General features: G+C 43.7%; 1 protein-coding gene and 1 non-coding gene across 4 annotated transcripts in view; one reads left to right on the plus strand and one right to left on the minus strand.

Annotated features, from left to right (window-relative positions):
* The window catches only part of LOC130283074 (calreticulin-like), a 43,569-nt gene that overhangs the window by 23,796 nt on the left and 3,483 nt on the right, over positions 1–16,290 (plus strand). For all 3 annotated transcript variants that reach the window (XM_056532262.1, XM_056532261.1, XM_056532260.1), the window contains 4 exons: positions 495–698; positions 2,624–2,718; positions 8,167–8,376; positions 10,157–10,270. In XM_056532262.1, coding sequence (XP_056388237.1) covers positions 495–698; positions 2,624–2,718; positions 8,167–8,376; positions 10,157–10,270 — 623 coding nt within the window. The remainder of the gene's footprint in view (positions 1–494; positions 699–2,623; positions 2,719–8,166; positions 8,377–10,156; positions 10,271–16,290) is intronic.
* Positions 14,814–14,918, minus strand: LOC130283653 (U6 spliceosomal RNA). Its single transcript, XR_008846774.1, has one exon. It is a non-coding gene; the product is annotated as a U6 spliceosomal RNA (small nuclear RNA).

The following is a 16,290-nucleotide window of genomic DNA, read 5'->3' on the forward strand; positions in this document are numbered from 1 at the left end:
GATATAAATAAAGTTTTTTTCCTGGATAACCCCTTTAAAATCAATGGTATATATTTAGAAAAAAGCATAAAATACAGGTGTACCGTATCAAATAGGTCAGGAATATACACTAGTTTTCCTGACTTCTTGAATATTATGCTTTTTCTAAACGAGACTATGGATTTTAGACTGTTACGCTGAGGATTTTATATTTGTCTCTATATGGAACTAGCATTTGAGCCAACACCCTGAAAGCAACCCCTGCCCCTTTGCATGTTTATTTTAGACTGTATAGAGATATGGGTTGAGCATCTGTGTTTGATTTTGGATTGTTGACAGATAATAACATAGTTATTATTGTGGGAGCTGGGATTGTACATCTGTGGTTTAGGAAAACTGGGACATATGAACAGGCCTTCTATCCCTAAAATCTTATATTTTTTTTACTCTTGTAAGCGCTAAAGACTAGGCTCTTTAGGTATTCCACATGTTCATTCTTGCTTCTATTACTTCAGGAATACAGACTACTCAAGACTGGAAGAATTACGCACTGTCTGCGCGGTTTGAGCCAATCAGCAATGAGAACCAGACATTAGTTATACAGTTCACTGTTAAACACGAACAAGCCATTGACTGTGGAGGAGGCTATGTAAAGATATACCCTGCAGACATCAACCAAGAGCAGATAAATTCAGAGTCTGTTTATTGCATCATGTTTGGTATGTCATCTACAGAATGTATGGCAGCAACATGGTGCCTGGGAATTCCAGCCTTGTGCACCATGCTGCTGCAATTCTGAAAAAACACCTGATCGGGAGGCTTTTGGAGCAGGTGAAGCATGTGATGGGCAATGACCTGTGGGTAGAACAGTGACAAAGGGCGTACATTCCGTAGTGGCAGACCATGCGGCTGCTATGGGGCCCTTGGAAAGGAAAGGGCCCTATCCTGGTTGGCCAATTATTTTCTGCTTGTAAGTCTACTTTCACACTGCCTTTGTGCCCTGTCCAGAACGGCCAATAAGTTCTCTTTTTTTTCCCTTTTTATCTGGACAGGGCACAACAGGCAACAGTGGGTCCCGATGAACCCCATTATAGCCAATGGGGTCCGTTGGGTGGCCATTGTTTTGTAGCGAGAGAAAAAGATGGGGCTTGCAGTATTTTCCCCCCCTCTATTCTTCCCGGGATCCCTGATGGCTGTCACACTCCATGTGACAACGGTTGTGTGAAAATAGCCTTACAAACTGTGAACAACTCCTCTCTCCAGGGAAATTTATTGTCAGCAAATAAATGAGCAGGGTATTGACCAATGGGTCGTGAAAAGAAAAAGAGAAATAAACCTTTCTGTCCTGGGCAGCAAAATCAGGTGCCATAGTAGGAGGCCCATTTCGATATTTGTTATGGGGCCCCCTTTTTTCTATGTATGCCACTGAGGAGTGTATCTACTCATGAGTGTCGAGAGCTCCTGGTACAGAAGTTTAAAGTAGTACTGTTGTGATAAGAAATGTATCCTTTACCCAAAGCGTGTAAATGCGGGGGGGGGGGGGGGTGTTTGGGGGTCCGACCTCTGGGACCCCCATTTTCTCCTGCACTTCGGCTCTCCTCATGAATGGAGTGGTGTCGAGCCACGCATGAAGCGAAGGCTGACACCCCCTTTTATGGGATAGCCGGAGATACAGCGTTCCGGTATCTCCGCCTCTCCCATAGAGATACAAGGAGGGAGCGTGTTGACCACCGCTTCACCCGGTGGTCTCCTTTCATGCATCACAAGGAAAGTGGGGTGCCGGGCAAGAGTTCTCTGTGGGTCCCAGCAGTGGGACCCCCCCACTATTCAGACACTTTTCCCCTATCTTTTAAATTGGGGATAAATTGTTTAGCTCCACAGTACTCCTTTAAAGGGGGATTGCATACAGTGAGGCCCTGGTTAATAGAGGCGACCCTGAAGCAGGAGTCAGGAAGACTTATAGTTTAATTAAAGCCATGGGTGTAACTATAGCTGTAGCAGAGGTTAAAGGGGTATTCCAGGGATAAAAAAAAAACAGGCCTTTTTTCTTTCAAAGCCCTCTTGCTGTTTGTCTCCAGTATGGGTGTGGTTCTGCTGCTCAGTTCCATTGAAGTAAATAGAGCCAAGTTGTAATACCACACCCAAAGTGGAGACAAGAAGGGCGCTGTCTTTGAAAGAAAAATGCCTGTTTTTATTGATTCAAGGAATACCCCTTTAAGGGGGCCAACACACGTGCAAGAACATTTGGGGAGATTATCAAAACCTGTGCAGAGGAAAAGTTGACCAGTTACCCATAGCAACCAATCAGATCGCTTCTTTCATTTTTTAGAGGCCTTTTTGAATATTAAAGAAGCGATCTGATTGGTTGCTATGGGCATCTGGTCAACTTTTCCATTGCACAGGTTTTGATAAATCTCCCTCTCGAGTCTGCTATGCAAGTTGTGTCAAGGTTTAGGGATCTCTGGTCTTCTCCAGCCTGGCTGTGGCTGCTGGGGGTGGTCAGGAATCCAAAACCATCTAAACAGTCTGTTTAACGCAGTTTACATAACTCCCATAGAGGTTAATGAGAGCTGCACAAGCATGCCAGGAGGAAATTGAATTTATTGTATTTAAAATAAATAGACCTCAACTTCTTTGTTTTAAGGGCCAGATATATGCGGCACAATTCATGAAAAAGTCCATGTTATCTTCAGTTATAAGGAGAAATATCATTTGATAACCAAGAATATAACATGCAAGGTAATGTGCTTTAACACGCTATCTTTTTTTTTTTTCAATTACTTACCGTATTTAAATTATTACATTATTTTTTTTAGAGGTTTGTTGGGCTTTACGTTAAAGGGGTACTCCGGTGGAAACATTTTTTTTCAATCAACTGGTGCCAGAAAGTGAAACAGATTTGTAGATTACTTCTATAAAAAAATAGTTATCCTTCCAGTACTTATTATCAGCTATATATTACAGGGAAAGGTCTTTTGTTTTTGGATTTATTTTTTCTGTCCACAGTGCTCTCCTGACACCTCTGTCCGTATCAGGAACTGTTCAGAACAGGAGCAAATCCCCATAGCAAACCTATCCTGCTCTGGACAGTTCCTGATACAGACAGAGGTTCAGCAGAGAGCACTGTGGACAGAAAAAAAAAGAAATCCCAAAACAAAAGAACTTTCTCTGTAATATACAGCTGCTAATAAGTACTGGAAGGATAAAGATTTTTTAATAGAAGTAATTTACAAATCTGTTTAACTTTCTGGCACCAGTTGATTAAAAAATAAATGTTTTCCACCGGAGTATCCCTTTAACATCCTGTCATAAAGGGATACCGACATGCAGCCTGAAATATTGCCATGGGGCCCATAGACTTCAATTGGCCGAACATAGTCTAATTATATAGTGTCTTCATTTAGTCTAACTTTCCTGAACTCATATGCTGTGTGTGTGGGACTTAAAGGGGTGTGGGTGTGGGCTACGGGGGTCGTGACGTCACGCTACGCCCCCTTAATGCAAGTCTATGGGAGGGGGCGTTACCACGCCCCCTCCCATAGACTTGCATTGAGGGGGCGTGGTGTAATGTCACGAAATGCATGACTGTGACGTCACGACCCCCCACAGCCTACACCCAGCATTTGGAACAAAATGTTCAGAACGCTGAGCAGTGGAGTACCCCTTTAAAAACCTTGCCGATCTATATAACGACCAGCAACATGTTGCACGTCTTACAATGTTTCCTGCAATGCCCATATATCCTCAAGCCCGTCCTCCATCGTGACGAAAAACAGTTTTAAACTCTTCATGGCTATATGCTAATTAGGGGTAACTAGTCTTTGGAGCATGTGCCATCCAGAAGTAGTCACCGTGCCCAGGGCTGTAATCATGCCTATTTATTCCTCAATCATGCCAACTCAGACGTAATTGACAGCCTTGGCACGGGCAATGTCCCCACTCTTCTCACTGAAGAGGTCTGCGCAAGAAAACAAAGAGCAGAGTGGTGATTTCGGCCATTCCCGGGATGCCACATAACCCAATGACTAGTTACCCTAATTACAATATGACGCATGAGAGTTTTATGACTGTACGCAGGAGGACATACAGGCATGGTAGAAAACATTATTACAGTGTGATATCCCAGTACTGGATATAGTGCCGTACAGTACTTAGTCCCTGTCAGGTTGAGTCCCTCTGTGTCCTAGGGGCCTTCCTGCAGCGTCTCCCCCATAGTGTTATATGTATTATGTATTAACGACCTTTGAGGACCTTTGAGTTAGTCAAATGATAATGTTGTCACATGTTCAAGTCACATGTTTGTTACCCAGAGAGCACCAGCTAACCAGGTGACCTGCAGCTTGACTTATGGGCTCCTTGCTCAGCCCCCCTTTATAAGAGGGGGGGGGGTTACTACAATCCCTCTCTTGTGATTCTTCTCTGCTGAGGTCAAGTTCAGTCCAGACGTCTCAGAGCCAGTGTCCAGCACATCTGGAGGCCTCAAGCCTAACCTACAGCCACAAGTCAGTAAGTCAAGTCATCTCTGTCCGCTGTCATTACCTTCTGTCAAGTCTATTATAGTCAGCGTGGCTGTCCTAGAGTCTGTCAAAGTCACTGCAGGTCCCAGCAAGCTGTGAGGTCCCCTGTGTTACTGGTCACCTCTCTGGGATTCTGGCCTAGCTGTAAAGACTGTTACCATCTGTCTACCTCAGTAAAGCTACCGTTAACCCTGACCAGGCCTTGGACTCTTATTTTCCCTGCCTAACTAGGACTAGCGGTGCTACCTTTGGGTAGTTATATAGGCAAACCACGCTCTGGCATCACGAAAATGTAGGAGTTAATACCATCTGCCCCTGGGCTACAACATCTACCCCATCCACCTCACATCGCACCCACGTGGCACACCACAACAGTATAAGAGAAATATGTGCTGTTGGGGTGATATATGTGAATAAAGGCAAAAGCAGAGCACCTCAAAGAAAACATCTTATAAAAGCCTGTTCTGGTAATGATAATCGAGAAACCATTTTCAATAATAGGAGTTATACTGACCCCACCCTTTAGACCACCTCTGGGGTTTATATGTCTCTAGCCAAGTAGGCTGTAATAAGAGACACATGCAATAAAAACAAACATGTGAAAGGAATGTACTATTGTCCTATGTAGTATCATGGGATCAGTAAAATGCATAAGGAGCATATTAAAAGGAAGGTTAAAGGGGTTGTCTAAGGAAGCAACATGCATATATGTAAAGGAGAACAAATGTGCTGGTGTTTTTGGATACTGTACGATTCTTCTCCCCCATAGATCTGGTTTCCTCTCTGAACTGTAGCCATGTGAGGGTCTATTCACACGGCAGAATTTACGCTTGCGGAACTCCGCCTCAAATTACAGCCCATAGACTTCTATGGGATTTCGCACTCCCATTCACACTTCTGAATTTCCGCTTGCGGAATTCCGCAAGCGGAAATTCAGAAGTGTGAATGGGAGTGCGGAATCCCATAGAAGTCTATGGGCTTTAATTTGAGGTGGAAATTCTGCCGTGTGAATAGACCCTAAGGCTCAGTTCACATCTGCGTCGGAGCTCCGTTCGGGATGCACAACAGACACCAACGGATCCCAACATATCCGTTTGACTTGTATTGGGTCCATCTGGTTTTCTGTCTTGTGCCCATTGTTTTGCAAGATTTAGGGTAGGGTCACGTGTAACGGATCCACAGCCTATTTTATGCTCTGGATCAACCGGTGACCCTACCCATAGTGTGCCTCCAGCTGTGACCAAAAGCTCTGCCCCCAGCCTGCTCGCAGCGGCAATCCACCACTCCCAGCAGCCACACACATGGGCCTGCGAGTCGCCGCCTGCACGCGCAGTGTACTCAGACATCGCGGCTGCTTTTGGTGGGGGCGAAGCTTTTGGTCATAGCTGGAGGCACATTGTGGGTCGGGTCACCGGCGGATCCGCTGTGTAAAATACCATGCGGATCATACATGTCCCTAAATCAGAAAAAAAAACAATCTGCCACATTTTTATCTTAGCTTTAGTCCAGCTATTTCAATGGATTCTGTGCACAGAGCTCTGATGCAGATGTGAACAAGGCCTAACAGAGCTCACATTTTCTCACAATTCCTCCTTGCTTGCATACACGGTAGAGCCTAAGGAGCAATATGCAGTTAAAGTGAGTATACTCTATCAGTTCAGTGGATGGCCAAAACAAAGAAGGCACAAGGGGGATTAGTAAGTACATATACAGTGGGGATCAAAAGTTTGGGCACCCCAGGTAAAAATGTGTATTAATGTGCATCAAGAAGCCAAGGAAAGATGGAAAAATCTCCAAAAGGCATCAAATTACAGATTAGACATTCTTATAATATGTCAACAAAAGTTAGATTTTATTTCCATCATTTACACTTTCAAAATAACAGAAAACAAAAAAATGTCGTCTGCAAAAGTTTGGGCACCCTCCAGAATTTATAGCATGCACTGCCCCCTTTGCAAAGCTGAGACCTGCCAGTGTCATGGATTGTTCTCAATCATCATCTGGGAAGACCAGGTGATGTCAATCTCAAAGGTTTTAAATGCCCAGACTCATCTGACCTTGCCCCAACAATCAGCACCATGGGTTCTTCTAAGCAGTTGTCTAGAAATCTGAAACTGAAAATAGTTGACGCTCACAAAGCTGGAGAAGGCTATAAGGAGATAGCAAAACGTTTTCAGATATCAATATCCTCTGTTCGGAATGTAATTAAGAAATGGCAGTCATCAGGAACAGTGGAAGTTAAAGGAAGATCTGGAAGATGAAGAAAAATATCAGACAGAACAGCTCAAAAACTATTCAAAACCCACGTTTGACTGCACAATCCCTCCAGAAAGATCTGGCAGACACTGGAGTTGTGGTACACTATTCCACTATAAAGAGATACTTGTACAAATATGGTCTTCATGGAAGAGTCATCAGAAGAAAACCTCTTCTACGTCCTCACCACAAAAATCAGTGTTTGAACTTATAGACAAGCCTGATGCATTTTGGAAACAAGTTCTGTGGACCGATGAGGTTAAAATTGAACTTTTTGGCCCGAAATGAGCAAAGGTACGTTTGGAGAAGAAGGGGAACAGAATTTAATGAAAAGAACCTCTGTCCAACTGTTAAGCATGGGGGTGGATCAATCATGCTTTGGGGTTGTATTGCAGCCAGTGGCACAGAGAACATCTCACGAGTAGAAGGAAAAATGGATTAAATAAAATTTCAGCAAATTTTGGATGCTAACTTAATGCTATCTGTGAAAAAGCTGAAGTTAAAGAGAGGATGGCTTCTACAAATGGATAATGATCCTAAACACACCTCGAAATCCATGGGGGATTACATCAAGAGGCGTAAACTGAAGGTTTTGCCAAGGCCTTCACAATCTCCTGACCTCAGCATAATTGAAAATCTATGGATAGACCTTAAAAGAGCAGTGTGTGACAGACAGCCCAGAAATCTCAAAGAACTGGAAGACTTTTTTTTTAAGGAAGAATGGGCAAAGATACCTCAAACAAGAATTGAAAGACTCTTGGCTGGCTACAAAAAGTGTTTACAAGCTGTGATACTTGCCAAAGGGGCCAGTACAAGATATTAACTCTGCAGGGTGCCCAAACTTTTGCAGATGCCATTTTTTGTTTTCTGTTCTTTAGAAAGTGTAAATGATGGAAATAAAATCTAACTTTTGTTGAAATATTATAAGAATGTCTAATCTGTAATTTGATGCCTTTTGGAGATTTTTCCATCTTTCCTTGGCTTCTTTATGCATATTAATACATATTTTTACCTGGGGTGCCCAAACCTTAGATCCCCACTGTATCTCTCAAACAGTACATTTGAGGTAAATAAATAGGGTACTTCAGTAAGGACCACCAGCCAGATTGTGGCTACAATGCAAACAGCGGCTTTTCCTCTGGAGAAACTACTGCAATCATTTCCCTGCAAGAAGTGAGCACTGAACAATAATAGATAATCTTGTGGGGTCCCAGCAGGAACCTAGGAAATACAAAGGGTTCTGCATGCAAGGAATCTATAGAATACCCTAAGAACTCTAATTGTTGATGTTTGTCTGAGGGTGAGGTGGTGAGGGAGCTATTTTCTTTGCTGTATTGAGGCTATGCTTACAGTTAAAGTGGAACAGGAACAATTATTGTGGATCTTCATATGCACTGTCCTCTATGCTTCGCAGCATGATGAGCTCACACACTTGTACACTCTGGTTATCCGACCCAATAACACATACACAGTGAAGATTGATAATGAAGTGGTGGCAAACGGGACCCTGGAGGATGACTGGGACTTCTTATTACCGCGTCAAATCATAGATGAGAACGCCACAAAACCTGCAGACTGGGACGACAGGGTTCAAATTGAAGACCCCGATGCACAAAGACCAGAGGTAAGGGACAAGAAATAAATGAAGCAACTTATTACAGCTCTATAATGCAAATATTAAAAGACGATTACACAATGTGACAACTGTATGGGCATCAGTATGGGCATCATTTCAGTGGGGCTGTATTGTGTACATATGCGCGCAACAAATTTTAGATATATTTGCAAACTGTATATATTTTTTTTAAACATTTAATAACTAGGGTCACACACAGTGCATCTGCAGTGTATTTGACACTGCGGATGCACTGTCGGCAGTCACAGAGCGAAGTAGAGCGAGCTCCCTGCTCCCTGTAGCTTTGTGTGTCCGCTCTTGGCAGTGGATTTCCTGTCGGCAGTCATGAGCTGACACACAGAGCTACTCAGCAGCAGTAGGGAGCCTGTTCTGCAGTCACTCTGTGACTGTCGGCAGCAAATCCATATAGTCAAAATCACTGCAGATGCTCTGTGAGTCACCTTCCCTAAAAATAAATAGAGGCTGTTACATCACTTTTCATAGACTCTTTGTGTTCTCCTCTTTCTTTTACCTGGCTATATGACATCAACAGTGGGCACAGGACCCTCATTTTTAAGATTGTACAGGTTCCTGAAATTGAATCCCGACTGATCCTAAGAAATAAAGCATAGATGATGGAGCTTCCCCTAAAGGAATAGTCTGGTGCAGACTTTTCCTATTCCATCTCCATCCTGCCCGGGCTGCAAAAAAAAGTAGAAAACAAACTTTCACTTACCTTCCTACGTTCCCCTTAAGCTCCGCAACAGCTGATTGGTCGGCCGGGCTGTCTACTACCTACTTCCCTTAGCCCGGTACGTCACACGTCGCTTCAGCCTATGACCTGCCGCAGCGATGTCCCGCCTCGGCCGGTGATAGGCTGAAGCGCCGTGTGATCTATCGGGCTAAGGGAAGTAGGAAGAAGAGAGCCCGGCCGACCAATCAGCTGTTGCGGAGCTCCGTCGGAATGTAGGAAGGTAAGTGAAAGTTTGTTTTCTCTTTTTTTGCAGCCCGGGCAGGATGGGATAGGAAATGTCTGCACCGTACTATTCCTTTAAAGTGTACGTGTGAGAAGATTATAAAAAAATAAAAATAAAAAAATGTTCCAGGCTTACTCTTTACCTGGTACCGATTCTGTCTATGTCCTTAAATCCTGGTTTTCAACCTTTTATGGCTCCTAATTCCCTTGTTTATATTGCTTACACTACATGCAGTTCACTGAGGAGGAGGGAGCGGTCCTTTGCTTGCCCTCATATCTAAGGTAGGAACGTCCTCCCTCACTCCTCAGAGCTGACAACTAGCTGTTTTGTGCAGTAAGGCTCTGTGACACGCCCCCGGCTCACACAGCAGGCTGATTGACAAGTTGGGAGCATGTACAGAGCCCTGCTTGTCCTGCTCTTTCTTCCTGTATTGTGTCTCATAACAAAGACACACAGGCAATAGCTGCAGGGACAAGACAGTGTTCTGAATAGTGGAGGGACCCCTAGTGGTAAGACGTGTAGGGCATTTTTTTACCCAAAAATATACACATTTTTTATAACCAATGTTACTACAAATATGCAGATAATGTTATTATCTACATTATAAAAAAAATCTTTCGCAAATTGCAGCGCCCATTTAAATGACTATCTGTACCGAGTCTACATTTTTAGTTTATTGGGTTCTTTACTAGCTTTAAAAGTTAAAAGACATTCCCTAGTTTGCTTGTAGTTTATTTATCTACTGACATTTCTATGACTTTCAGAAGAAAAAGAAATCAAAGAGAGCAAACATTTCTGTACATATTTTGTAGGACTGGGATGAGAGAGAATTTATTCCAGATCCAGAGTCAAAGCAGCCTCGTGACTGGGACTCCAGTATGGATGGGGAGTGGGAACCGCCCATGATTCCAAATTCAAAATATACGGTAGGAGTGTAATAGATTTAGGTGGTACCATGACTAAATGTTAAATAATACAATACTGAATATGAGGATTTGCTACAATATATCAGTCTAGGCCAGTGTCTCCCAACCAGTGTGCCTCCAGCTGTTGCAAAACTACAACTCCCAAAATGCCTGGACAGCCTTCGGCAGTTTTGCAACAGCTGGAGGCACACTGGTTGGGAACCAGTGGTCTGTGTAAGATACAGTATATTCATTAGTGGCACACATCTCTTAAAATGTAATGTGTCATTAAAAAATGACCTTTTGTTTAAATTAAGTTTTTATGTAGAAATTTTATGAATTTTGATGTTTTTTTGTTTTTTTTACTTTTTAATTTGACTATGTTGATTTTAAAATAGTCCTGTAATCTTTCAGTTTCCATTCTGATCTCACCTGTTCAGTACAGATTACTTCCCAGCAGTGTCCTCCTTATCATTACAGAGAGGAGTACAGCGAAAGGTGACACCAATAAATAGATAACGGGAAAAAAACACACAACAGTTGTTGCTTACAGATCAGCCTCCCCTTTCCGCTAGAATGACCTTTGCATATCAATGGGACAGCTTCAGTCTACTGTTGCCTATGTCATGCATACTGTATCTCTAAATGCTGTTAAAAACAGCTCAGGCACGAATATAATAATGTACAAAAAATAAAATTTATTCCCCAAATGTGTGTGTGTGAATAAAGGAGAACTGACAGCTGGTTCACCTGTCCTAAACCTTGTACACAGAGTTATAGTGTGGGTGAACCAGACAAAAATTATGTATTATTCAACATGTATTATTCACTTGGATCGGTGCCGCTGTTTTGGAGATATACAATGTATTAGCTGGCTTTGAGAAATGGAGGCGGGAGCCGGCAAACCCAGCATCCCTGCTCCCTTCTCCTCTGCTCCCATATGCCTGCCTTAGCAATGCCAGCAAATACATTGTATATCCCAGGAATGGTGGCACTGATCCGGGTGAGTATTACATAATTTTAATCTGCTTCACCTGCACTATAAACCCTTGCATTTCAGTTTCCCTTTAATGCCAGTTTTTCTATTGGATTAATGGAACATAAAGGGGTACTCCCCTGGAAATGTTTTTTTTATTTATTTTTTTAAACCAACTGGTGCCAGAAAGTTAAATGGCCACTGTCACCAACTTTATTTTTTGATATGTTGTAGTACTTATGTACTACAACATATCTCTAATATACTTTTATTATTATTATTTTTTCATTAAAAAGGTTTAATTTACATTTAAAAACCGGCTACTGAAAAAGGACTGATTTTGGAGTGGCAATCGGTCCTTTTTCAGTTAGGCTGCACTCGCTCCCTGCCTGTCAATCAGACAGGCGGGAGCGAGCGAATTGGCTCCCCGGCCACTGGCTGGGAGGCCACTCCTCCCGCACATCGCCACCGCCGCCTCGTTGCCGCCGCTGTCCCTGCACGCCCGCTGCCGGACTTTGCAGTAACTGCAAGTGTAATGAGGGAACGGGGTATGCGGGGCAGGGGGGGGGAGGAGGGAACGGGCTAGTGCAGTAGCAAGGGAAGGGGGGGGGGGAACGGGCTAGCAAAAAAAAATAATAGGATGGTGGGAGCTACCCTTTAAACAGATGTGACTTCGGTTTAAAAATCTTCCAGTACTTATCAGCTGCATGTTCCAGAGGAAGTTCTTTTCTTTTTGAATGTTCTTCCTTCCTCCTGTCAGCTGCCATTTCCCATAATGAGATTTTTTTCTTGGATTCAACCCATCGTTTCTGCCATTCATCTAAAGACAACATACAGATAGAAAATAGACCTTTAAAAGATTATGTGTTACAGTAATTTTATACATCAAGCCAGATTTGTTAATTACTTCTATTTAAAAAATGTAATACTTCCTGTACTTATCAGCTGCTGTATACTACAGAGGAAGTTGTTTATTTTTTTTTCTGTGTGACCACAGTGCTCTCTGCTGACACCTCTGTACATTTTACGAACTGTCCGGAGCAGGAGAGGTTTGCTATGGGGATTTGCTCCAACTCTGGACAGTTCCTAAAATGGACAGAGGTGTCAGCAGAGAGCACTGTGGTCAGACAGAAATGTATTTTCTAGTGGAGTGCCCCTTTAAAGAGTATCTCTCATGATCTTGTTAAATTTTATAATCTTCCCAAATCACTGCCCTCATCATGATAAACCACCCCCTGCCTTCATTTTTATTATTTGTTAGTTTTCTACCCTGATATTTCTCAGTATTTTCTGCTCAGTCTTATTTTTGCATTTTCGTTTTTTCCTCCTCGCCTTCTAAAAATCTCTTATATTTCCATCCACAGACCCATATGAGGGCTTGTTTTTTGCATCACCGATTGTACTTTGTATTTACATCACTTATTTTACCATAAAATGTACGGCGCAACCAAACAAATATTATTTATGTGGGAAAATTGAAATGAAAACTGCAATTTAGCAAATTTTGGAAGGTTCCGTTTTCACGCTGTACACCCGTAAAAAATTACTTGTTTTCTTTATTCTGTGGGTCAATATGATTAAAATGATACCCATGTTATATGATTTTCTATAATTGAACCACTTAAAAAAAATCTCATCATTTTAACAAAATTAGTATGTTTGAAATTGCCCTATTTTGACCACCTATAACTTTCTCATTTTTCGTGTATGGGGCGATATGAGGGCTAATTTTTTGCGCCATGATCTGTAGTTTTTATAAGTACCACTTTTCTTAGGTTTTACTTTTTATTAATTTATTATTAATTTTTTGGGAATAAAATGTTACAAAAAAGCGGCAATTTTTTACTTTTTTAAATTTTTGTACGTTTACGCCGTTCACCGTATGGGATAATTGACAATATATTTTAATAGTTCAGACTTTTAGGCACGCGGCGATACCAAATATGTGTATTAATAATTTTTTCTACGCTTTTTTGGGGGTAAAATGGGAAAAACTGACATTTTACTTTTTATTGGGGGAGGGGATTTTCTAATTTTTTTACTTTTTTATTTTACATTTTTTAAAGTACCGCACTGCCGCAGATGCCATGATCTGTATTGATGACGGCATCTGTGGGGTTAATGGCGTACATCCGCGCGATCGCGGATGTCCGCTATTACCGGCGGGTCCCTGGCTGATAGCAGCCGGGACCTGCCGGGCATGACACGAGCACCGCTCCTCATGGCAGCGCGTAAATGTACGTCATGGTGCGCTAAGTACCACGTCACCATGACGTACATTTACGTCCATTGTCATTGAGGGGCTAAGGCTGCACACCCCCCCCCCCCCCCCCCCCTCAGTACTCCAGACTGCATTTCCTGATTTTTTACTTCTGCCAGGCCAGCAGGAGTCCAAAGTCTGTGCAGAGATTGGGGGAAATGTGGTCTGGACAAGGAGAAACCTAGTGACAGCTTTTTATCCACAAATAAAACATAGAAAACTTCATAATTTTTTTTTCACAAATCTCTTTTTATTGAAATAAAAGATAATAGAACAGCAGAACAAGATGACATAAGTGACGTTAACCAGTCAACAGTGTTTGACAAATACAATAATTCAAGTCCATGTTACTTGGAGAACATATGACATGTTAATCGAGAGGAAGAAAAGTCATCTATATAGTAGTCAAGTGACTAAGTGGAACCAGGAAACATAAACATATAGCCATCTAATAGGTGGCACAAAAGAAGCCCATCAGGCATCATAACAATGCGTGGGATTGCAGGGGGCTGATGAGCAGGTAGGTCGTAACCAAAACAACAACTATAGCGAGAAATAAGCGAGAGTGGAACATGTGATCCACATAGGGCCCGGCCAGGCCAAAGTCAAGGTGCCCTGGGTATATCCAAGGCAGGTGTGGGAAGGGGGGTGGGGGGGGGAGTATGAAGTGAGAGGTATGAATTATTTCCATAGCCCCACAGGTGGTGGTACCAGTAAGACTCCATCAGTGGGTGTGTAGGAGGAACGTTTGTAAGAGAGCCATGGTCCCCAAGTGCGTTCAAATTTTTCATGAGTGTGAGAATGCCAACAGGTCAGTTCCTCCATGCGGCATATCTGGTTAATCTTGTCTATCCATTGGGATTTAGATAGTGGGGTAATCTGTCTCCACAATAGTGGCACTAGGGTCTTTGCCGCTGCTAACATATGTTTGGGTAGGGAGGCAGCTGAAGGTCTAAATGAGTCGGTGGGGAGGGCCAGTGCTATGACGGACATGGAGAGAGAAATGGAGCAGCCACAGACTAGATTTATCATGTCTTCTACATCCGCCCAGAAGCATTGGATCTCAGGGCACGACCACCAAATATGTTCAAATGTGCCTACCGCTGCATTGCATCTCCAGCACAATTTGTCGGGTGCCAGGCCAAATCTAAATAAAGCTTCAGGAGTCCTATACCACCTAGTAAGCAATTTTAAATGATTTTCCTGCAGCTTAACACAGCGTGAGAAGCCATGAGAACACCTAAGCACAAAATGCCTCTGGTCCTCTGTCGGTGTTAACCCAAGTTCTTGTTCCCATAAGTGCAAGTAAAGGTGGGGGAGAGCGTTGAAAAAATATGGAACGCTTCACGAATTTGTGTGTCATCCTTGCGCAGGGGCCATGCTAATCTTCTCTGTATCGTTCCAATTTTAGTATATGTTCTGCCGAAGCAAGCACAGAAAGCTTCATTTTTTAAATCAAAGTGCATTAGAAAGATTTTTTATTTACCATAATGAGTGCAATAGCAAAAATTAGTTTTAATGAGAGTGCCCATTTAATATTTAAAAAGGCAGATTTTTGCCAATTCAGTTTTACCGTATATACTCGAGTATAAGCCCAGTTTTTCAGCATGATTTTTCGTGCTGAAAACACCCCCCTCGGCTTATACTCGAGTGAACTCTCCACCCGCAGTGGTCTTCAACCTGCGGACCTCCAGAGGTTTCAAAACTACAACTCCCAGCAAGCCCGGGCAGCCATCGGCTGTCCGGGCTTGCTGGGAGTTGTAGTTTTGAAACCTCCGGAGGTCCGCAGGTTGAAGACCACTGCGGCCTTCGACATCATCCAGCCCCCTCTCACCCCCCTTTAGTTCTGACTACTCACCTCCACTCGGCGCTGGTCCGGTTCTGCAGGGCTGTCCGGAGAGGAGGTGGTCCGGTGGGATAGTGGTTCCGGGCTGCTATCTTCACCGGGGAGGCCTCTTCTAAGCGCTTCGGGCCCGGCCCCAGAATAGTCACGTTGCCTTGACAACGACGCAGAGGTACGTTCATTGCCAACGTACTTCTGCGTCATCGTCCAGGCAACGCCTCTATTCTGGGCCCGAAGCGCGGAGAAGAGGCGCCCCCAGTGAAGATAGCAGCCCGGAACCACTATCCCACCGGACGACCTCCTCACCGGACAGTCCTGCAGCACCGGACCAGCGCCGAGTGGAGGTGAGTACTGTACAGAACTAAAGGGGGGTGAGAGGGGGCTGGATGATGTCGAAGGCCGCAGTGGTCTTCAACCTGCGGACCTCCGGAAGTTTCAAAACTACAACTCCCAGCAAGCCCGGACAGCCGATGGCTGCCCGGGCTTGCTGGGAGTTGTAGTTTTGAAACCTCTGGAGGTCCGCAGGTTGAAGACCACTGAGGGCGGATGATGAGAAGAGGATGATGAAGGGGGGTGGGGATGATGACAAGAGGATGATGAAGGGGGGGGGGGATGATGACAAGGGGATGATGAAGGGGGGTGGGGATGATGACAAGGGGATGATGAAGGGGGGTGGGGATGATGACAAGGGGATGATGAAGGGGGGTGGGGATGATGACAAGGGGATGATGAAGGGGGGTGGGGATGATGACAAGGGGATGATGAAGGGGGGTGGGGATGATGACAAGGGGATGATGAAGGGGGGTGGGGATGATGACAAGGGGATGATGAAGGGGGGATGTGTGGGATGATGACAAGGGGATGATGACAGGTGATGATGATGAGGGTCTGGATGATGACAGGCGGTGATGATGATGAGGATGTTAATGACGGGTCTGGATGATGACAGGGGGGGATGATGT

The sequence above is a fragment of the Hyla sarda genome, chromosome 7 (assembly GCF_029499605.1).
Source record: "Hyla sarda isolate aHylSar1 chromosome 7, aHylSar1.hap1, whole genome shotgun sequence".
Classification (NCBI taxonomy): Eukaryota; Metazoa; Chordata; class Amphibia; order Anura; family Hylidae; genus Hyla; species Hyla sarda.